This window comes from Neolamprologus brichardi, chromosome 7 (genome assembly GCF_056152115.1).
Source record: "Neolamprologus brichardi isolate AB-2024 chromosome 7, ASM5615211v1, whole genome shotgun sequence".
Classification (NCBI taxonomy): domain Eukaryota; kingdom Metazoa; phylum Chordata; class Actinopteri; order Cichliformes; family Cichlidae; genus Neolamprologus; species Neolamprologus brichardi.
In genome coordinates, this window is record NC_142110.1 from 48,512,526 (window position 1) to 48,532,290 (window position 19,765).

Sequence of the window (19,765 nt, forward strand, 5' to 3'; positions counted from 1 at the left end):
TTAGGGAAACTCCCCTTTCAGCACCCTGGACAGAGGCAGCGCTGACCGCTGATTATTTCAATTGAAGTAGGTTTTGCAGGGTGCAGGCTCACTTTCCCACCTCTCATTTCAATGGTATCGACACAACGTTAAAGATCAACTTGATGAATATTCAAAGTTTCAATTCCTGCTGGCTGTCGAAAGGGAAAAGGTCCACGGAAGTTCTTTTTAACTTTTTGCCGAAATTCATCCAGAGTCGAACAAACCTCAGCTTCATCTCCAGAGGATAAGTCTCCAGGACAGTGCGGGGTTTTGAATCCACATACTCAGTGTCGCGTTAGAGCTTTTGTTGTTGTTGTTGCTGCTGAATCACAGACGTGAGTCTTCGTTTTGGAGCATCTTCAAAATGCTGCTTGAACACCCGGGATCAAGCTGTCAAAACACCGGGAATTTCTCCCGGTACAATTCTGGCCAAGGTAAGAAAACAACCTGCCTGTTTTTACAACTGATGCAAATTACGCAAAGGGTTAGGAGAAACACAGCTATCAAATACAGTTTAATTGGGAGCCGTGGGTCCGTGAATTCGTCACGATCCTGTCCAGCACAGCAGGACTGAAAATTAATTTAAGTGAGCTGTAACAAGCATGAAACAGTCGCTGTAACGAGGAAAGCAAAGGCACTCCAGAAAAATGCTAAATATATAAATAGGTGATTTAAAAAATTAAATAAAAATACCTAACATAAATAAAACATTTATGTTACTGCATTAAAAAAAAGTTGCAGGAAGACTGCTGGGCAACCCACGGTGGTGCATATAGACTGTTTAGAGACGCCTGTTCTGCACTGCGTGTGGGAGACGTTATGAATCCGTAATGAGTCTTCATTGTTGGAGACTCACAGGAACAGATGTTATGCGCGTGTTGTCATTTCACACCGCCCGTGCTCATGGCGCAGGAAGCGGATATGGGGACAGCACTGGGCCCGCTGTGGCAATAACAGCCTCTGTGAGGACGCACGACAGACTGCCAGTAGGCACGAAGTCGCTCCCACCAGCGGACCCAGCAACACGACACATGCTCAACAGGTGTCCCACCTGCCCTGACAGGTGGGACTCCTGAGGCCGCTACTGGGGGCTGGTTATGAAAAAAAAATGGAATTTAGGCTTTGAATTGTTAGTGGTTTATAGTCTAGAAATGTTATTTAGTGTGCAGAAAAGTCTCATGTTCGATGCTTCTTCATTTCGCTAGATTCTGGAACAATTTTGTAGCAGTAGTCACTTATGTTATCTGAAATAAAGAATCATTCAAATCTTAAAATATTTTTCAATCCGATTTCCGCCACATTTTTCACCAGATTTAAACATTTGTATTTTGATTTTTAAAAAATACATGTTTTATCAACGTTGCAACCTTTTTCCTAACCGACTGGCCACTTCTCTGATAAGATAACCTTTATTAGTCATTTTATAGCTTTGTTGCCACATTACTGTCGGCTCACCCCCTCAAAAGTGAGCGATCAATATGACATAAATATTATTACAAAGCTGAAAAGTAAGAGGGGCACACATGAACCCCACACCTTTCTCCAAAACGTCGTTCATATACTTCTGAAATACAGGCAAATGGGACATTGATTTTAGATTCATCAGCGGGTCCTGGCGGTTGTGGCACTACCCGAGATTTCCCCAGGCGCTCTTTTGTGCCAAAGATCAGTGTCAATAAAATTCATTGGGGTGCTGGCCCGATCAACATGTTATTGAACAGCCAATCTCTCCCCTGAATAAACACTTGTCTTCAAGCAGACACTCAACATGACATGGAGATTGCGTATGCGTGCTCAGTAGTGCATGTGTTCGTGAGTTAGTAAGATATTTAAAATGAATGTAAAAATCTGACCGAGCGGAGGAATGCAAAAAGAAAGCATTCATGAAATCATACGATTTACTCTATTATTATTATTATTATTATTATTATTATTATTATTATTATTATTATTATTAAATAGATGGAATTGCTTTAGTTAAAAGCTATTATTCTCTCTTTTACGCATGCATTGGAATCTGAATTAAGGCGTATACTTAGTCGTGTGGCAGTTTTAATCACAGTAATATTTATTTTTTTTAGAAGAACATGAACCAATAAATACATAAATAAATGAATTACATTACAAAATTTAATTAATTGGAAGAAACACAGAAAAATTACTGAAAAAATAAAAGCTGAGACTTAGTATACTTACCTTTTCTAGGCACGCTCCGCTATTGTTGTTGTATGTGATCAGGTTGCACATGCAGGGTTTTTTGTTGTTGTTGTTGTTGTTTTTGTATGTTTGCTTTTTTGCAGTTGTAGCAAATGAAATAGTTAAATCATTACAATTACCCAGTGAAAAAAAGTTTGCAGGTGTTTCGGTATTTACGGTATTTTTATGCCTAAAACAAAAATTTAAGCGTTTAAAGAAGACATATAAATCAAACGTTATCGCCACAATATTGTGTTGTGTTGGATGATTATTTTTTCATGAAAACATATATGACTATCTATCACATAGACAAATAGATTTCAGTTCAATAAAAACAAGTACTTTTTTTCGATCTTTTCTCTTCGTGTTTGTTAAGTAATAAGCTACAACATTATAGTGCTTCCCTGAGCACAGAAGAGCTATTAGCTTCTCCCCTAACCTCCTGTTTATTCGGATCCGGGGTAAGGTACTCAGTAGGTGATGTTAATTCATCTCCCTGTCGCCTAGGAAACGGCGCAGCGTAATCCAGCCCTGGCTTCAGCACGGGGAAGCATAAAAGCGAGCTCTCCTGGACTCTCGCGCGTTTGTGTTTCAATCGCGGGCTCCTGCAAGCTCGAATTTGACAACACGTCCGGTGTGAGTGTGTGTATGTGTGTTTGGATAGACACAAGCAAAGTAGGTTTGATTTAATGTAAGTGTTAATCATGAGCAATGGATGGACATGCTGAGCTCAACTCTCCAAAAGAGGCACCAAATAACGCGGAGATGCTGTTCGCTCTGCTGGCCCACAGCGAGGAGTTGCAAAAAGGTAACCAAGGCAAAATATAATCACATTGTTCGTTTTGCACATACGTTTGGATGTGTGTGTGTGTGTGTGTGTGTGTGTGTGTGTGTGTGTTCACACACACCTTTTAAAAAGGCCGTCATATACGGCTACGGGACTGATTGCAGTAAGTTGAGCGTGTGCTATCATAACTGGTGTCTGGATGATGGATGTTCCACAGCTGCAGTCTTTTATTTTGGAAAATAAAACCTTCCAGGACTGACAGCGTGTCATTTCGTGTTGCTCCACATATCTGCAGGAGCAATCGTAAGCACCGGGTTTTAACTTTTGATCTGCCTGAACTATCTTGCAAATTTCGTTTGATGCTCTGTGTGGAGGGTAAATCCGGTTTAACTCAGATTTATCCACCGTTCGAATCTCTAATTATGTTTTCTATATTTTGCAGTCAGAAATAAACTGGGCATTTTTCTTGTAAACATTCATAAGTTGTTGTTTTTGTTTTTAAATGCACGAACTATAACATGGTTATATATTTATGACCGTTCATTTTGATCAGTTATCAGATTGCTGACGTGATGCGTGTAATTTCAGCTGGGATCTTCGTGTATCATTTTAGTATTTTGAAGTGGGCCCTCCAAGGTGAGCAAATTGCTTGGACACCATGTTGGTGTGTGCCGTGAGACTACAGGCCGCAGCTTTCTAGTTTTACAGAGCTCTCTGAATTAATGATGACCTGGATACACCTGTTCTTGATGTGGCTGCCACCGCACTTGTGCACAGCTTGCTGGTGATACCATAAGAAATGGTTCGTTCATATTTTATGAACAGCCCGCAACAGAACAATAGGAATGCGATTCCTTGCACGGATGGAATATGAAGTGGTTGAGCTTCTTTTAATTAATAATAAAGAGGACTCGTAAGGTTTTACCTGCCATTGTAGCTGTCCTTATTTTGCCTTTGTGCAGTTTTAATGCTAAACGCTTAAAGCGTCTCTAAAATCTATTCATTTTATAGCTTCATAAGTGGGAAGTGCACTGAAGGAACATTATAAAAAATACTTTTTTTAGTGTCAGGTCATGTGAGGCCTCTCTTTTATCCGGGGGGTCAAACATGGGAAATTTACAGGCAAACCAGCAATCACTGTTAGTGTGTATGCACATCTCAATCCATGCACATTTATTTTTCTTCAGTTTTAGTGTGTTTTACCTTAAATGACTGAATGTTGTTACAAACTGTCAACGTGTGCCTCACAAAGCAGTTTAAAAACATTCATATTTAGCCGATTTCTTATCATTTTATAGCTTATAACACATCACTTTTAATGTAATCGTTCATTATTCAGTTTTTAAATGTGCCTAATTGTTCGGTTTCAAATGCGATTTTACTACTTAATGCATGAAAAATTATAGTCTCAATTTTTATTTTTCCGTAACTTCTATGATTTTTTTTTTTTAAAAAGTGAACAGGATAAAAAGGGCGTCTGTAAAACGCCAACAGTTGATCCTCGTAATTACCAAATGAATTGTCCAATTAAATTTTAGCTTACAACTAATAACTGACTTCAATTTTATGTTATTTAATACGACAACAAAAAAAAAATACATAAATAAAATTAATGATTGCCAGTGTTTTTAGGCCTAGATCATAAGCATGAACAGGACATAAATGATGGTATTAAAAAAAAAATGTGTCAATACTTTTATAAAACACGCGCACACACAAATAGATGAAAGGGCTAAAAAGCGAAGAATCGGTCAGGTGAAATGAAAAATCTAATTACTATCATTATATTTACAGTGTTTTGACCCTCCGGCTCTTTCTTTTATCTATAAAGCGGGACGTTTTCTTATTGGGAGTCTTGCATAATTAAACAGTTGTGTCCATTAGGAGATAATTATTCAGAGTCTCTTTATATTAAGCACAATAAGCATGCCCGGCTGTCATTTTGCGCACCGATTCCCTTCGTGATTTTTTTTCTTTTCTCGTCTCCTTTTAAAAGACTAAAATGCTGTGATTCCATCTTGTCTCCCGCAGAAATCCCAATGTGCGCAGGCTGCAATCAACACATCGTCGATCGCTTTATTCTCAAAGTGCTTGATCGCCACTGGCACAGCAAGTGCCTGAAGTGCAGCGACTGCCAGGCACAACTGGCGGACAAGTGCTTCACCAGGGGTGACAGTGTCTACTGCAAAGACGATTTCTTCAAGTGAGCAGCTTTCAGAAAATAAACCAGTGCTAAATAAGACATTGATTATAAATTACTTATTTTCAATTTCTATTTTTGGCTTGCTGGATGAGATGTATACTGATGGCAACCTTCTGTTTCCAAAAGGAGATTCGGGACCAAGTGCGCAGCATGTCAGCAGGGGATTCCGCCCACACAAGTGGTGAGGAGGGCGCAGGACTTCGTCTACCACCTGCACTGCTTTGCCTGCATTGTATGCAAGCGGCAACTTGCGACAGGTGACGAGTACTATCTGATGGAGGACAGCAGGCTGGTCTGCAAGGCCGACTACGAGACCGCCAAGCAGAGAGGTGAGCTGCAGATATGATTGCCTCACGTGTAACAGATCGGAAAACGGTCGGCAAATCAGCTTGTCAGACTCCAGGCTCCGGCATGCTTTGTGTGTCTGCTTGTTTTAAGCAACCTGCCATGACAGACGTCATCCTTAAACTTTGACCCACCTGCGTTAATTGCATCATTGCCTCCAAACCGATCGATACTAAACTGCATAAAGCGCAGGTCAGGAGGATTACATCTGCACTCTGCACTTGAAAGGATCAGCTTTCAATAACTCTTACTCACTTACTCACTACAGTCATTGCAATATATTCATGTCTGCATGGATGAATTTTACATTGCAAATGCTGCAAATTGACATTCCACTTATTATTTTTTGTAGGAATAGTTTCTAACGTTTATTCATGTGTATAAATATAAAATTATTCCCTTACATGATAGTTTTTGATTTAAAAAAAAGTCCATAATTAAAATTAAACATGCTTCAAGACCACTAAAGCTGTTTCAGAGTAAAAGTTTGCAATTATAGCTGTTAAAAAAACATTGCTTTAACCGTGGCATATAGTTTAATAGGCCTTTCTACATTGTGGGGTACTGATTAATTTGAGCTTTAGTGTTAGATGCAGTGTTTATACTGGTTTGAAAAGAACAGCTGACTTGTAGTCATTGAAATGATATGAGGCCTAAAATACGTTCACCAGATACTCCGTTTTGTATCAGTGCTCTGCTTTACCTCATATTATTGAGAGTCCCAGCAGGCTCATTCGTGAGAGGGCAGAGTGGGCATGGCCGATTTTTATCTCCCCATCTGTTTGTTTGAATTTACTGTGCTGATTTATGCAGTGAGTGAACACAAGTTTTCACCAAAAACACACACGTTTATTTTACTAATGACAGGGTGCAATTACTTGGGCAGCATCCATTTGGATGATGGCTTTGTATTTTGCTGTGCTGGCAAACAGATGTGCAGACATGATGCAGTTATGCACAGGGATCCAGATTTAGGGTTTATGAGCTGAAGTGAATTTATCTATTTATGTAAAATTAGGAGACAGGATGTTATGCAGGTTGTGTGCTGTTGGTTGCTGTAATAAGTATGTATATTTATCAGAGATTGTAATGTTGGCAACTGAGGATGTCTGTACAGAATTAGCTGGATGGACTAGACTGGAGCTTATTTCTTTATAGCAAATTGATTGACAGCTGTTGTACACTTATAAAAATATTGAATTTGTCTTTAAATATTTTTGCACATTTACAAATATTAGTAGCAAATATTGTTACTTTTTCAGATCCACATAGAATCTCAAAAAAACACCTGCCCAGTGCTGACACTGTATGTTGTCCATCTGTCTTTCAGAGGCCGATTCTACAGCAAAAAGGCCACGAACGACCATCACTGCGAAACAGTTAGAGACACTGAAGAACGCTTACAATAACTCTCCAAAACCAGCCCGCCATGTGCGGGAGCAGCTGTCATCAGAGACGGGTCTGGATATGCGGGTTGTGCAGGTAGAGTACATTATTATCCATTAAAGGCTATTCCATTAGTGTCCTGACTTCATTATCAAGGGACAATTGTAGCTGACCTGGCACAAGTGTACTGTACGACCAAGTGCGTGTATGTGTGGGTGCCTGCTGGGTGGCGCGGGGGGGCGGATTTACGGCTAGATGGAGTAAAATGAAGTCCGACTGAACGTCAGCACTGTTTAAGTGCAAGCTCGTTAACAATGCTAAGAGGGCCCCTCGCATATTGTCTGCTGCTGAAGAGCCTCCTCCTGGTTGCTGGGTGGTGGTCATATATATTGTTTTATTTGCAAGGACAAAAGTAGAGACAGAAGCCACTAAAATGCTCCTCATTATTCAGTGAAAGCGAAGGGGTGAAGAGGGTTCACTCAGGGCGGAATATCATTAACAAGAATGTAAAACTGCTTTCTGTGCTCGTGACTGAAATGAATACATTTTGTGTGCAAAATAAAATGAATGAGAAAAAAGAAGTTTTTGCATTTAGTATCAGACTTCACAGACACCAGAAGGCAGTGAGATTACAGACAAATTAAGACTACCAGCTGCACATATACTGCTGTCTGTGAGCCAGAGTTTGAGCGGATCAAAAGCAAAGCCACAAAATTTCAAATATTAGAAGTCACCGGCGAGATAACCTGTCTGCTCTAAGTTGAGGACAACTTGTAGCTGTCATGAAGTTAATTAAATGCATGATAAATCTGATGCAGGGGACACTAGTAGTGACACCAAACAGGATTACTGTTCGGTGTCACTGCTCAAGTCTCTCACTTGAGCTGAAGTGGGCGTGAAGTGGTGTCCGGACAGTCTCTGAGCATTAATTTTGCTTTAATGCTTTAAAGCACAGTATGTGCATCACGTAAGGAGCTGAGGACATCAGATGTAGGAGACTTTGACTTCTTTAGAAGTCATAACAATGAAAAAAAAAGTAGCTACTTGTTCAAAGTCTTTTATACTGAGAAAATTAAATAAATTATTGAAACAAAACAAGCTGAAAATGATTTAATTAGTTTAATCAGTCTGACACTGTATTTGTATCTAATGATTTATCATCAAGTATCACAACTTTGACTAAAAAAAAATGTCTTCTTCTTCTTCTTTTTTAACCCTGCAGGTGTGGTTTCAGAACAGGCGAGCTAAAGAAAAAAGGCTGAAGAAAGATGCCGGGCGCCAAAGATGGGGGCAGTACTTTCGCAATATGAAGAGGTCACGGGGTAGCTCCAAATCTGACAAGGACAGCATCCAGGAGGAGGGCATGGACAGTGATGCAGAGGTGTCCTTCACAGGTAGCGTCAACAATCCAATTACTGAGAGAAGAGACAGCTTCTTTTATATGTGCCCTAAGAAAAGCACAACTGCTACTACTAACATAAAGATGGCTCCTTCACTTTAAGTGTAACTGCCATAAAGGTGAGCCAGCGTGCTCACAATTAAATTCATTACATGCACTTGTTGCCTTCCTACTATGATATGTTTTCACATGAGCAAGTATGTAAAGAGTAATATTTATAATAATGTATTCTATTTATTTATACCAGTGCTAAACCATCTTTTACATGATCTTATATAGCAGGGAAACTGAATAGATCCATCATTATTGTTGAACTGTGGAATATTGATAGGCAGTGGAAAGTGATGACAGGCTCAAATGAATTTTTCCTCATATGAGATTGAAGAGCTTTTCACACAGTGGCACCAGATCTACCACTGCAGCTACATTTAACTGACTCCTTTAAAAATAAGTTGAACACATTTCTGTTTAACTTGGCTTTCTTTTGCAAATGCTATTTACAAAAAAACAGATGATAAAATAAAATAGTATTTTTATCATCGTTTTTTTATTATTATTTTGCTCTGCTTTGTGACTATGTGTCTGTGAAAAGCACTTTTTAAATAAACTTTACTTACTTGCTTACAGCAAAAATCTGCTTTCCTTTTATGTTTCGATACATGAAGCTGTGACGATATTCAAATAAGAATATAGTGTCTGATATTCCAGGCACATCACAAAGTGCTGCAGTAAAATTTTGTCTTGCAGAAAGTACTTTGTTGACTGGATTTTTATGATGAATTGTTGTAACTGGAGAACAAACACATTAGCTAACTGGAAGCTGGCAGCCCAAGCTGCTCTGATAACCTCCCCAAGCCACTCATGGTTTTTGCTGAGGTGTGACATACAGTATATTCTCTCGTTTCATATTTTTCTCTGGGTTTAGTATATTATTATATTCAAGGAAGGGTTAATAATTAGTTCACCAAGCTAACAATGTGAGGAAGTTACATGAATCAGGAAAATGGGTTTGCAGAGTCTCATTTGTGCAGCTTTACTTGACTTGAACACACTGCATCAGCTCTATTGAAGTTCATTTTTTGCAAACATTTCTGCTATTTTTTATTACTCTTGTAATCTTAATTATCTTAATTATTCCTTTATCTTTATCCTTGTTTGACAGATGAACCACCAATGTCAGAGCTTGGCCACACTAATGGCATTTACAGCAGCCTGAGCGAGTCCTCTCCAGCTATGGGAGGCCGCCAAGTGGGCAACAACCACAACTCTTTCCCCCTTGAGCACGGCGTCCTCCCCTCTCAAGACCAGTTCCACGACATGCGCTCCAACAGCCCCTACAGCCTTCCTCAGTCACCGGGGTCACTTCAGGCACTACCAAGACACCAGCCTCTCATCTCCAACCTGGTCTACCCTGACTCTGCCCTATCTATCATGGCCCAAGGCAGCGGTCCTGGGATCAACCCTGCTGTGAGGGTTTCCATGGGGGCAGCTAACGGCCCCAGCTCAGACCTCTCTACCGGCAGCAGCGGTGGATACCCAGATTTTCCAGCCAGTCCTGCCTCCTGGTTAGATGAAGTGGACCATGGGCAGTTTTGATTGGTCAACGATAACAAGTTTGAGCTTTTTTTCTGCATTTTTTGTGTCTTCTGTTGGATTTTAAGAGTTGGAAAATAGTCTCACAGGGCTGTGATTGTGTAAGGAAAGGAAGCAGATTTATGTCCCTGGATCACATCAATAGCTGATTGACAGGTTCATTCGGTGTGTGTTATCTGAATGAAAGTAAGGAAGACAATGCTCCTCATTTTAAGGACTTGGCCTAACAATTATCCTTCAGTAGTAATACTGTATGCAAAGTAAGGAGTTTTTCAAAAATTCTCCATTTTCAGACACCACTATAAGCTCTTTAAGAACAATATAGAGACCACACACACACACTCAGAAAGTTTAGACATCAACCTTTTGTTTGCTTTACCAACTCTCCCTCTCCGCCCACTGCTCTTTGTTAACTAAAGTGTAGTAGGTGCAGAACTCAGTTCAACATTCAAAGTCTTTAAATGTCTGGTTGTTGCCAAATGTCTATATAAATATATATAATGGTTTATCATTGTGGAGACTTTATTTTTATACAAACCCCTTCTTGGACATGAATAAGAACCCGCATATGAGGACTTTGTACATTCTTGAACAGGGATATAGGCAAAAATTGTAGATGTTGTCTTAAATGGTACCTAGGGATCCAATTACTTCTATGCATTTGTGTGTTCTCAGATGTAACTTGTTCGTTTTATTCTACCAGAAACCACCCCAAGGAAGAACTGTAGTACCCGGGGTCTGATGTATATGTTTGTTTATGTGGGGAAAAAACTGTTTTATGTCTTATTTATTCTGTCTGGTAATGATGATGATGATGATGATTCCTAATTAAATGGCAGGACTTTAATAAATTTGTCACCTAAATCAAAATTGGATTCAGTCCTTTTTGGTTGCTGTACAAAACAGTGCATCATACCTTATGAGATGACGAGAGTAATGAGCGCTCATAAAAGTAATTGAGTAAAGTATTCGAAGCGGTTATTCAGAAAACTGAAGATGAAATTTTATTGTTACATTTTAGGTTATTTTTAGCACTTGAAAAATTATTGTTAAAACAGGGAAACAAGAACCAACGAACAAGGCAGTCATCCTTTATTCGTCTTACCTGCAGCATTTTCTTATCTTGCATCTCTATAGTACATATCGCCACACTGACTGTGAAACCAGAGCAAGCCTGCAGTTCTGCCTGTGTCTGCAAATTGAGTATCTGGCTAACTACCAACACTGTATCAGGGGTTCAACAGCTCTTTAGTGAAGAAATTTGATGCAGTCAACCCATCAATTCAGAGATTACTGGGTCTTGTTTGCCCAAATGTCCCTATGGGAAAGGAATCTCCAATCCATTATCCAAGAAGGGATCAAGTGCCCCTTGTGAATTTCCTCATTTGTTTAGTTATTCAAAGTCAGATTCAATTAAATAGATTAAACAGTAAATGTGTGCGTGCATGCGAGTGTGTTGTTTGTTGACGTGTTTTCTTCTATAAGGGCTTGTGATACATACGCATGGAAACACCTTTGCATCATACAAGTTTTAAATCTTTATGCTTGCTGTAGTTTTTTTTAATGGGTGCTTTCTTTTTGTATTGATATTTGTGCTCACCATCTATAAGCCATTAGCGGGTAAAGCCATTTTGCTTTACCTGTTTCAATTTCACTTCAAGCATCCTAAATATGTAGATCAATAAACCACGATGGAAGCAATATACTTATGAACACCTTTGAAAACTTTTTTTTTCCATTTTATGCTACATAATTTTTGCTAAAATATTGTTTTCCGCTACACTAAAAGATCCAGTGAAAAAGGTTAAATTACTAAGCAGAATATAAAATATTTGCAATCTGTCCATTTTTGGATAATGCAGTCAAAGTAAATACTACTGCATTCAGAGAGACTGAATCTGAGTCTTGTGCATGGTTGTGCGTTTTTGTATGCAGATTTGTAAAATTTGACATGCACGAGGACAACAGCCAGCTATCCTCATACCCTTCTTTTGTTTTGAAGTGTAACCTCCAACTTCCTCTGCCGCTAATGGCTGCCTGATCTGCTCCTCGGGTTCCAACAACAAGGGAAGGAACACCAGAGCTGAATCCTTCCAGCTGAGAGGCAGGTATCATTGTTGCATCCCAGGTGTGTAACCTGACCCAGAGAGTGTTTGGCAAAAAGAGAGTAAGGGGGTGAGAGTGAACAGTCAAAGGCTCGGTCAGTTTACCGGGTTGTTTGCATTTGGGTTAGAAAGGCTTATTTGTTGCTTTCCTTTGCTTAAAGGAAAGGTGCTAATGAGTGCAGTAACGTGGCACCTGTGCTAAAGCTTCATGCATTTACACTCTAAGAAGTTCTTTGAATTTCTCGGCCACATCACATTTTAACATTTTCACCCTTTCTTTTACCTTCACTTCTCATTACTAATGCGAAAACGCATTAGTGTGGACATAGCCTGTCACTCTGCAGGTGTGAGATTTTGGTGACCATGGGGTGAACTCCTCTAAGCAAATAACTGGGATTATGTCACCCCACTCTTTCAGATTGAGTTGGAAATCCACTATTTTCTGAGTGAAAAATTCGATTAGGGTCGTTTATACAATTTGTCAAATGGGTTGTACAGGACTTGCTACGGAAAACATATTCAACAACTTAAGTTGAATGAAGAGCGTAACGCGTACGTAAATGGTGGGAAAATTCAGAGGAAATAGAAGTAGGTGGGGAAAAGTGTAATGTGATATATGGAGTGTACAAAGGTTGCACGCAATTTAAGGAAGAATACGACTGAGACAGAAAGAACAATAATTAATTAACAAAATTAACAAAAATGAATTAGGAAAACCAAACTTTACTTAATTGTGTGAATCAGTAGGATTGTTGTTGTATTGTACACAATTAAAAGCAGTTGAAGATTGCATGATTCTTAACTTGTGCACAGGATTTCTATAAAAAGCAGGAACATTTGTGCAAAAAAAGAGAAAAAAAATAGGGAGGGGAATAAAAGCATCTTAACCCACTTTTATAACAGTTAAAATCTCATCATAAATAACAAATTATTTTATTTCAAAGTCTGCATGCAATATAAATAATCAGCATTTTTTAAAAGTTCTTCTTAAATGTTTTAATTTTTAAGATGAGCATCCAATGAGAAGTTAAATGCCCCTCTCATTTCTGTCTGCTGTTGCATATGAAGCTACAAACAGGACACAACTAGTCCAGCATAAAGAATGAAAACAAAACAAAAGGAAACAGTGCAGTTGGTTTAAAAACATCTGCTATTCACTGCATCTAAAGCTTATTATTGCAGTGTTATGTATGGGGTTTTTTTTGTTTAAGGTTTTTTTCATCATCATACAAAAAAATGTAAAAACATCAAATTATTGTTTGATGTGGATTAACCAGTTTCTCCTGCTTACAGCCTTTATACTATGCTATGTTAGCCAACTTCAGTTTATGAGACTGTCAATGATACTTCAGTCTTTTCTTCTAATTTCTGATATCACAGCAAACAAATCCTTTAATAATGTATATTTTTATCATGTCTGTAAAATAAAATTTATAAAACCAAGACTTAAGTTAATTCTGTAAATTACATTATAACGTAATGCACATTATAATTGTTATTTTCATATCATGGCTTTTTCAGTGCTTTACAGAACTTTTTTTTTCCAGTTACAATGAGTTATAATTACGCTTACAAATGAAATTTAGATACCTTTTTATGACTGCCAGTTCACAGTCATAAACAAGAAAAAATTATTTGTGCGTTGCTCTTTCTCTAAAGCACTGCAACCACACCTCCGCTTACCGGAGTAAATATCAACAAACTACCCTCTTTTTTTCTTTTTTTTTCATTCACCATTTAGTTTATTAAATTGTTCACAACATTCTTATAATGGAAATTGGGTTTTTTTAAATGAGAACATCACACTTGGCTAGTATAAGAAATCATCAGTGAGTGAACGTTTTTTTATATTAACTGCAGTGAAAAAACAAACAAACAAAAATGTTGGATATAGTATTATATAATATGAAAACCATTTGCGATTGAATGAGCCATGTTTCTCCCAATCTTGGACCTTTTTATTTATTTTATCTCAAATCAAATAAATATAATAAACAAAGTGGGGCATTTTTTTCACCAATGATTGTTAATTGGAGGAAGAAATACATTTATAAATATAATACGTTCTTTCTTGAAGCCACCAGTGTTGGCAGCGTAACACTCGTAAAATATAAATTACAAGGTGTAGAATATGAAATCCTGATGAGGTTTAAGGCTGCCCATCACTTTGTGGTTACTGTTAAACTGTTGCTTTTAACAGTCCTTTCTGTAAAGGACTCTAAGCCTGGCTGGACGCCTGTTGTCTCTCATATATGGCCTCACACACACACACACACACACACACATACACATGCACACAGGCCCCCCAGCCCCATGTCAGATGGTGCTGAGTAAATCAGGGCTGACAATAACACCTCCCCTGGGTCCCACACATCACAACTACAATTCAGACCTAATGGAGCAGCAACGGAGGGCTGGCTGCTTAGTGTGTGTGTGTGTGTGTGTGTGTGTGTGTGTGTGTGTGTGTGTGTGTGTGTGTGTGTGTGTGTGTGTGTGTGTGTGTGCATGCCAGAGGCAGTGTGCTCTTTTTCATTTTGGGATCTCAGGGGGGCATAGGGGATTATCTGTGGTACAGATATCAATCAATTAAGGCAATGTGTTAATTGAATAAGGTCCTGCAGTGGGCAGGCCTTTTTAGTTTTGAGGAGGCAGAAAATGGGAAAGGAAAAAGTGCTGGGAAATAAATGGTAGGTATGGAGTGAAGTTAAAAATGAATTTTGTTTTCAAAATAATATTTTTTTAGCTATATTTGTCAAATTAAAATATGCACTATCCCCAAATAACAGGCACACAAAAAAACTTTGTGTTTGACTGGATAGTACAAAAAAATAGAAAGTGTCTCCATGATGGCAGACACACACACAAGCAAACAAACTGCAAGCACAGCAGGGACCAGCATGATACTTTTGTTTATACTGCAGATTAATGGCACCAGCAGCAGCATTAGAGCAATGTAACTAATCAACACAGTCATTAGCGTCTGTTTTCTCTGACAACTTTAATCAAATCCATCACTGCTCCACCTCCCCATTACCCGCAAGCTGCATAATTATTTCTTCATTTTATTATTAGACAGGAATGCAATATCTAGTAATCTGTCTGCAATGGCTGACTGAAATGCATTCAGGAGCGTTCATATTAGAAATGTATTGGCTAATGTATCACTCAGCTCTTCCTCTCAGTGCTGGCATATAGGTATTTGTCATCTTTAATGCAATCATCAAAGCACTTCATACAGGCATTAACCCGGGAGCGTGTGCATGAGACACATACTGATTTTCATGTGTTGTGTTTGTTAACGCATCATCCTTCACGGCGGTTTTACAGCTGCATATGAATGCAGTGATATTTAACATCAACCAATAAAAGGCCATCTCGTTTCAGAATAGAATCACAGGTCGGTCTTTTTGTTTTTCAGTATTAAGTATTAAGTTGCAGCTCAGAGTGGACCAAAGAAGTCAGAATTAATAAGAAATAGTTGAAGTATTTAAAAACGACAAACAAACTGTTTGTGATTTATGGAAAAAATAAATAATTATCAAACGTACATGGATGGAATTAATTTTCTGTGCATCAGCTGTGTAATCATTTCAGCATTAATTGTTTTCCTGGGTAATACATTTTCCATCTGCAAGTATCCCAGTCAGATTCCCCCAGTTCAACAGCGATAATTTAGCCCATGAAAAACTTTGTTTGCAAACTGGAAATAGTGATGCTTTAACCATATTTCTGCTGGCTTTTGCCTCATTAGTACTGTTGTCAGGATTCATAGCGGCACGTGCTTATATGATTATCACAGTGGGATAATCACCTTCTTTCTCATTAGGAGCCTTGGCTCTGCAAAGGGCATTCTCCGAGCCTTTTGGCTTCTATGAGGTGTTAACAGCTCCCTCGGGGAGGCTGTCTGGCTCTCGCATAACCCTCGACCTCCCCACCCACGAGTGCAACACGCACCAAAACCACTCAGACTCGCAGATGGTCGCTACACCAGCAGCCAGCCATCACACTTTTCAATTATTGCTTCGCCCGCGAAAGGCCATTGCTCAGCTGTCACCTCTTAGTGGCACTGCAGATAGGAGAGAAGCCAGCCAGGGATGGGAGACATACAATTCCTGCATCCAGAACATGGAAAGCCCAAAGATGACAGAAAAACAGCCGCAACGTGTCTACAACAGCCATGACAGAGGCAGTACAGATGTTTTTAGAGTCTGCTCGCTCGCTGTATAAGGTGACAAATCACTCAGTATAATTGTTGATTTTGAAGCCAGCATTTAAAGTGGCAAATGAAAGAGAGGGTAGCTGAACCACTTAAGTCTTACACAGTTTTAGTTGCCTGCATGAAAAGAAGGGAGGGGTGAAGAGACAAGGAGGGCAAGCCCTGAATGTTTGCTCTTTAGTGTTTTAATATTGAGCAGCAAGGGGGGGGTGGGGGGGGGGGGGGGTGGAAAGAGATTAAAAACATCATGATTTGTTTTACCAAAAATAAAAATATACACTTGTGCGTTTCAAACAGAAATGAGTTTCTTGTCTTAAAGCTACAGCCAGGAGATGGATCCTCGGTCGTGGGAAAGTGTCTGCCTGGTTCTATCTGAAGAATATAAAGATTTTATATTATGTATTTGATTCATATATCACTCAAAGTATAAAAAATATGTAAAGAAATACTGCAACATGTAACTCCCAATTACACTCTTTATGTGTTTATACATATGGAAAGCTATTCTACAGAAACAGCTTGACCCTGCTGCAAACATACACAAAAACACAGTATATGAGGCAAAAACAGAAGTCTGTGAACTTCGAACAAGCCTGAAAGTATTTGGTATAACCACCTTTAATCTTCAGGAATAATTCTCCAGGCTTTTTGAAGGACATTCAAAGCTCTTCTGTACATGTCGGCTTCCTTTTTTTTCTTTTTGTTCTCTGTCAAAAAGGTTCCCACGGTGCTTCAATAATGTTGAGGTATGAGTACTGGGTAGGCCAGTCCGTGACTGATAGTGTTCAGGTATGAGTTTTTCTATTCAGGTATGCCTTTACTCCATTCACAGTGTGTTTGTGCAAAAATGAAGCCAAATACTTTCCACTGGGTACCGCATGGTGGATCAAAATCCAATTTATAATTTCATCATACACGTACAGGCTGATGATGATTTGAACCAAATATTTAAAATCTGGATGCATTGCTCCATAAGACCTGTTGCTACTGTTTTTTCAGTTCTTGAGAAATTTGACATACCTCAGCCTGTTCTCCCTGTTCCTCTCCTCATGAATAGCTTGTTGACAGCCACCCTTCCACTAAGATCATTTCTGATGATGCTTAACGTAGATGGATGAAGGGCCAGATGCATCTCTCAGGTCCCATGTCAGGTCATGTCATCTGTTAAATGTCGACAGCACAAATTCACCTTTTGAGTTCAATGTCTTTTTTATGCTCGGATGATTCACTGGTTAGTTTTAAGTGTCTTACCAAACAAAAAATTGCGCCAGACCACTTTCAAAAAGATTTAAAAGTTTGGCTCCTTGGAAAAGAATTGAAGGGTGGCTCAAGACTTTTGCACAATATTCTAGTTTATACTCTGATTTCGAGACAGCCTCCTGTTTTGTTAATCTCTTATTTTTTCCTGCAGCATGAATAAAACTTAATTCCTTCATTATTATCGTCTACAGACAGACTGGTCTTGACCAGTGAGTTCCTTTAATGTCACTGCAGTTGACAGTTGCAGAGTGAATAAAGAGCAAATTTGCTAAATCGGTTATTTTTCTCACTTTTTTAGAGAATTTCTAATCCTAACTATAATTAACAGTCACCTAACTCACCATGCCCATTTATGTTAAGTGCTGCATCAGGTAATCAATGTGGCCAGAATTGCAATGCAGGAGTCGCGTCTTCCCTCATTAAGCCTAACTGCTTAGAAATATTCATCACATGATAAAGCAATAACAGGTTGTTCATAATCATTCTAGCAAAAAGAAATCCTGTTTAGTGGTGGTTTTACACATTAGAGGTAAGGTTCTCATTTTTATTTCTAATATCATATAGCACATATGTTGTAACCATCTGAAAATTTTACTTATTACGTGCCAAGGTTTCTATTTGAGCACGTCTCCAGCTATGCTATTTGTCTTTCCCAGAGGGAAGAAGTAATCCCACTTGAGCCTGGCAACCCCCTCCAAGGTCGCTGCCATCATTCGCCCAATAGTCAATCCAGGTTGGAACATTTGTTCCAGCTCCTGTCTCTCTCTCTCTCTCTCTCAGCCCTTGGCTGTTCTTTTTTTTTCATAATTCATGTCAAAGGATCTCTGGAGAGATGAGTGAGGGTGGTGTGTGCTGGGGTGGAGGGGGTGGCGCGGGGTGATGGTGGGTGGGTGGAGAGGACAAGGGGGTGGAGAGGGCATACACTTAATCCTTGGGTCAAGATGTATTTATTGAAGATTAATAACCGAGCAGCAATCTCATCATGCTCTCGATGATTTTATAATTTGGTTTCTGGGGGTAGGGAGGGAGGGAGGGAGGGGAGAGATCAGGGACAAAGACAAGAGGGAGAACTATTGTTAATACAGGAGCAGGATACAGTATAGTGTACAACTCTTCATGCCGTCCTTTCTGAAACATATAGCTTTTTGTTTTACAGGGTGAAAGTTGGAAAGTAATGAAAAGCATGGTGAGGGATGTGCGCTATAGACACTACGGAAGAGTATAAGTGCAAGGAGCTTTTATGTTGTTAGATATTGTCTTATAATGTTACATTAACCACCTTCACAGATTGCAGATTTTACCGCATCTATAATATCGATGTTGGGAGGACTTAGATTATTATACATATGAACATCATATGTGTTATAATGGCATTAAAGAAGACTATAAAAGTTTTGGGTTTGTGGTGTTTTAGCTATAAGGTTTTTGTTTGTTTGTTTGTTTTGTCAATGTATGATGTTATTAGACTCATTAACATTTATTAAAACTGGAAATTCAAATGCTCAAAGTAATTAGGCACATTAAGTATTGCAACCTCCTGCCGGTTACAGGAATGATTGCAGGTTTAAGGCACCATCTGCTACAGCCATCTTTTTTATACAGTCTGTTGTTTTTCTTTTTTATTATTATTTGGGGGGTTGTGTTTTATAATTTAAATTCAGATTATAGCAGACACACTGATGGCTGTTAGCTGATCACCCCTTCACGGTCATTCTCTTGGCCGAATTCAGACAGCTTCCAGCAAGCTCTCTGTAAATCCTGTTCTCAGTACTTGCACTGCTGCTCTGTGATTTCACAATGGTCATCATATTGAGGAAAGATCGCCTTCTTTTTCAAACTCAACCCAGTTCCGAATGAAGGATCTTCAGGCGTGATGAGAGCTGGGTCGCTGGCTGTAACCAAGCAGTTTTTACTTTCTGGGGAAAAATCCAGGAAATAAGATGATGAGCCAGATTGGCTCACACTCATCATTTTTTCATAATGTCTTGAGTTGTGGGTTGGAGAAAATTCATAAGAACTGACTGAGATTGTGCTACATTTATTACATTTATTTTTTTTAGCTGCACCAACATAATCTTAACTTTCTATATTTACTGAGACTGAAAAATATAATAATATTATGACGGACTTTTAAACACATTGAAGGTGATTCAGCACATGCAGTAGAGGCACAAGGGGATGCATGTTATGAAGGGGTCTATGGCAGCCATGCTGAAACTGGTACAGAGGTGCATGAGAAGATGCTGAAAATGAG

General features: G+C 39.0%; 1 protein-coding gene across 2 annotated transcripts; it reads left to right on the top strand.

Moving 5' to 3' along the window:
* lhx3 (LIM homeobox 3) lies at positions 1–10,763 on the top strand. Of its 2 annotated transcripts, none has more exons than XM_006788993.3 (6): positions 1–455; positions 5,036–5,207; positions 5,334–5,536; positions 6,883–7,034; positions 8,161–8,332; positions 9,500–10,763. In XM_006788993.3, exons 1-6 carry the CDS (start codon positions 386–388, stop codon positions 9,931–9,933), a joined length of 1,203 nt encoding a protein of 400 aa, XP_006789056.1. In that variant the 5' UTR covers positions 1–385; the 3' UTR covers positions 9,934–10,763. The 2 variants fall into 2 exon arrangements, with proteins under 2 accessions (XP_006789056.1, XP_006789055.1); XM_006788992.3 differs by lacking the exon at positions 1–455 and adding an exon at positions 2,513–3,025.
* The last annotated feature ends 9,002 nt before the right edge of the window (positions 10,764–19,765 follow it).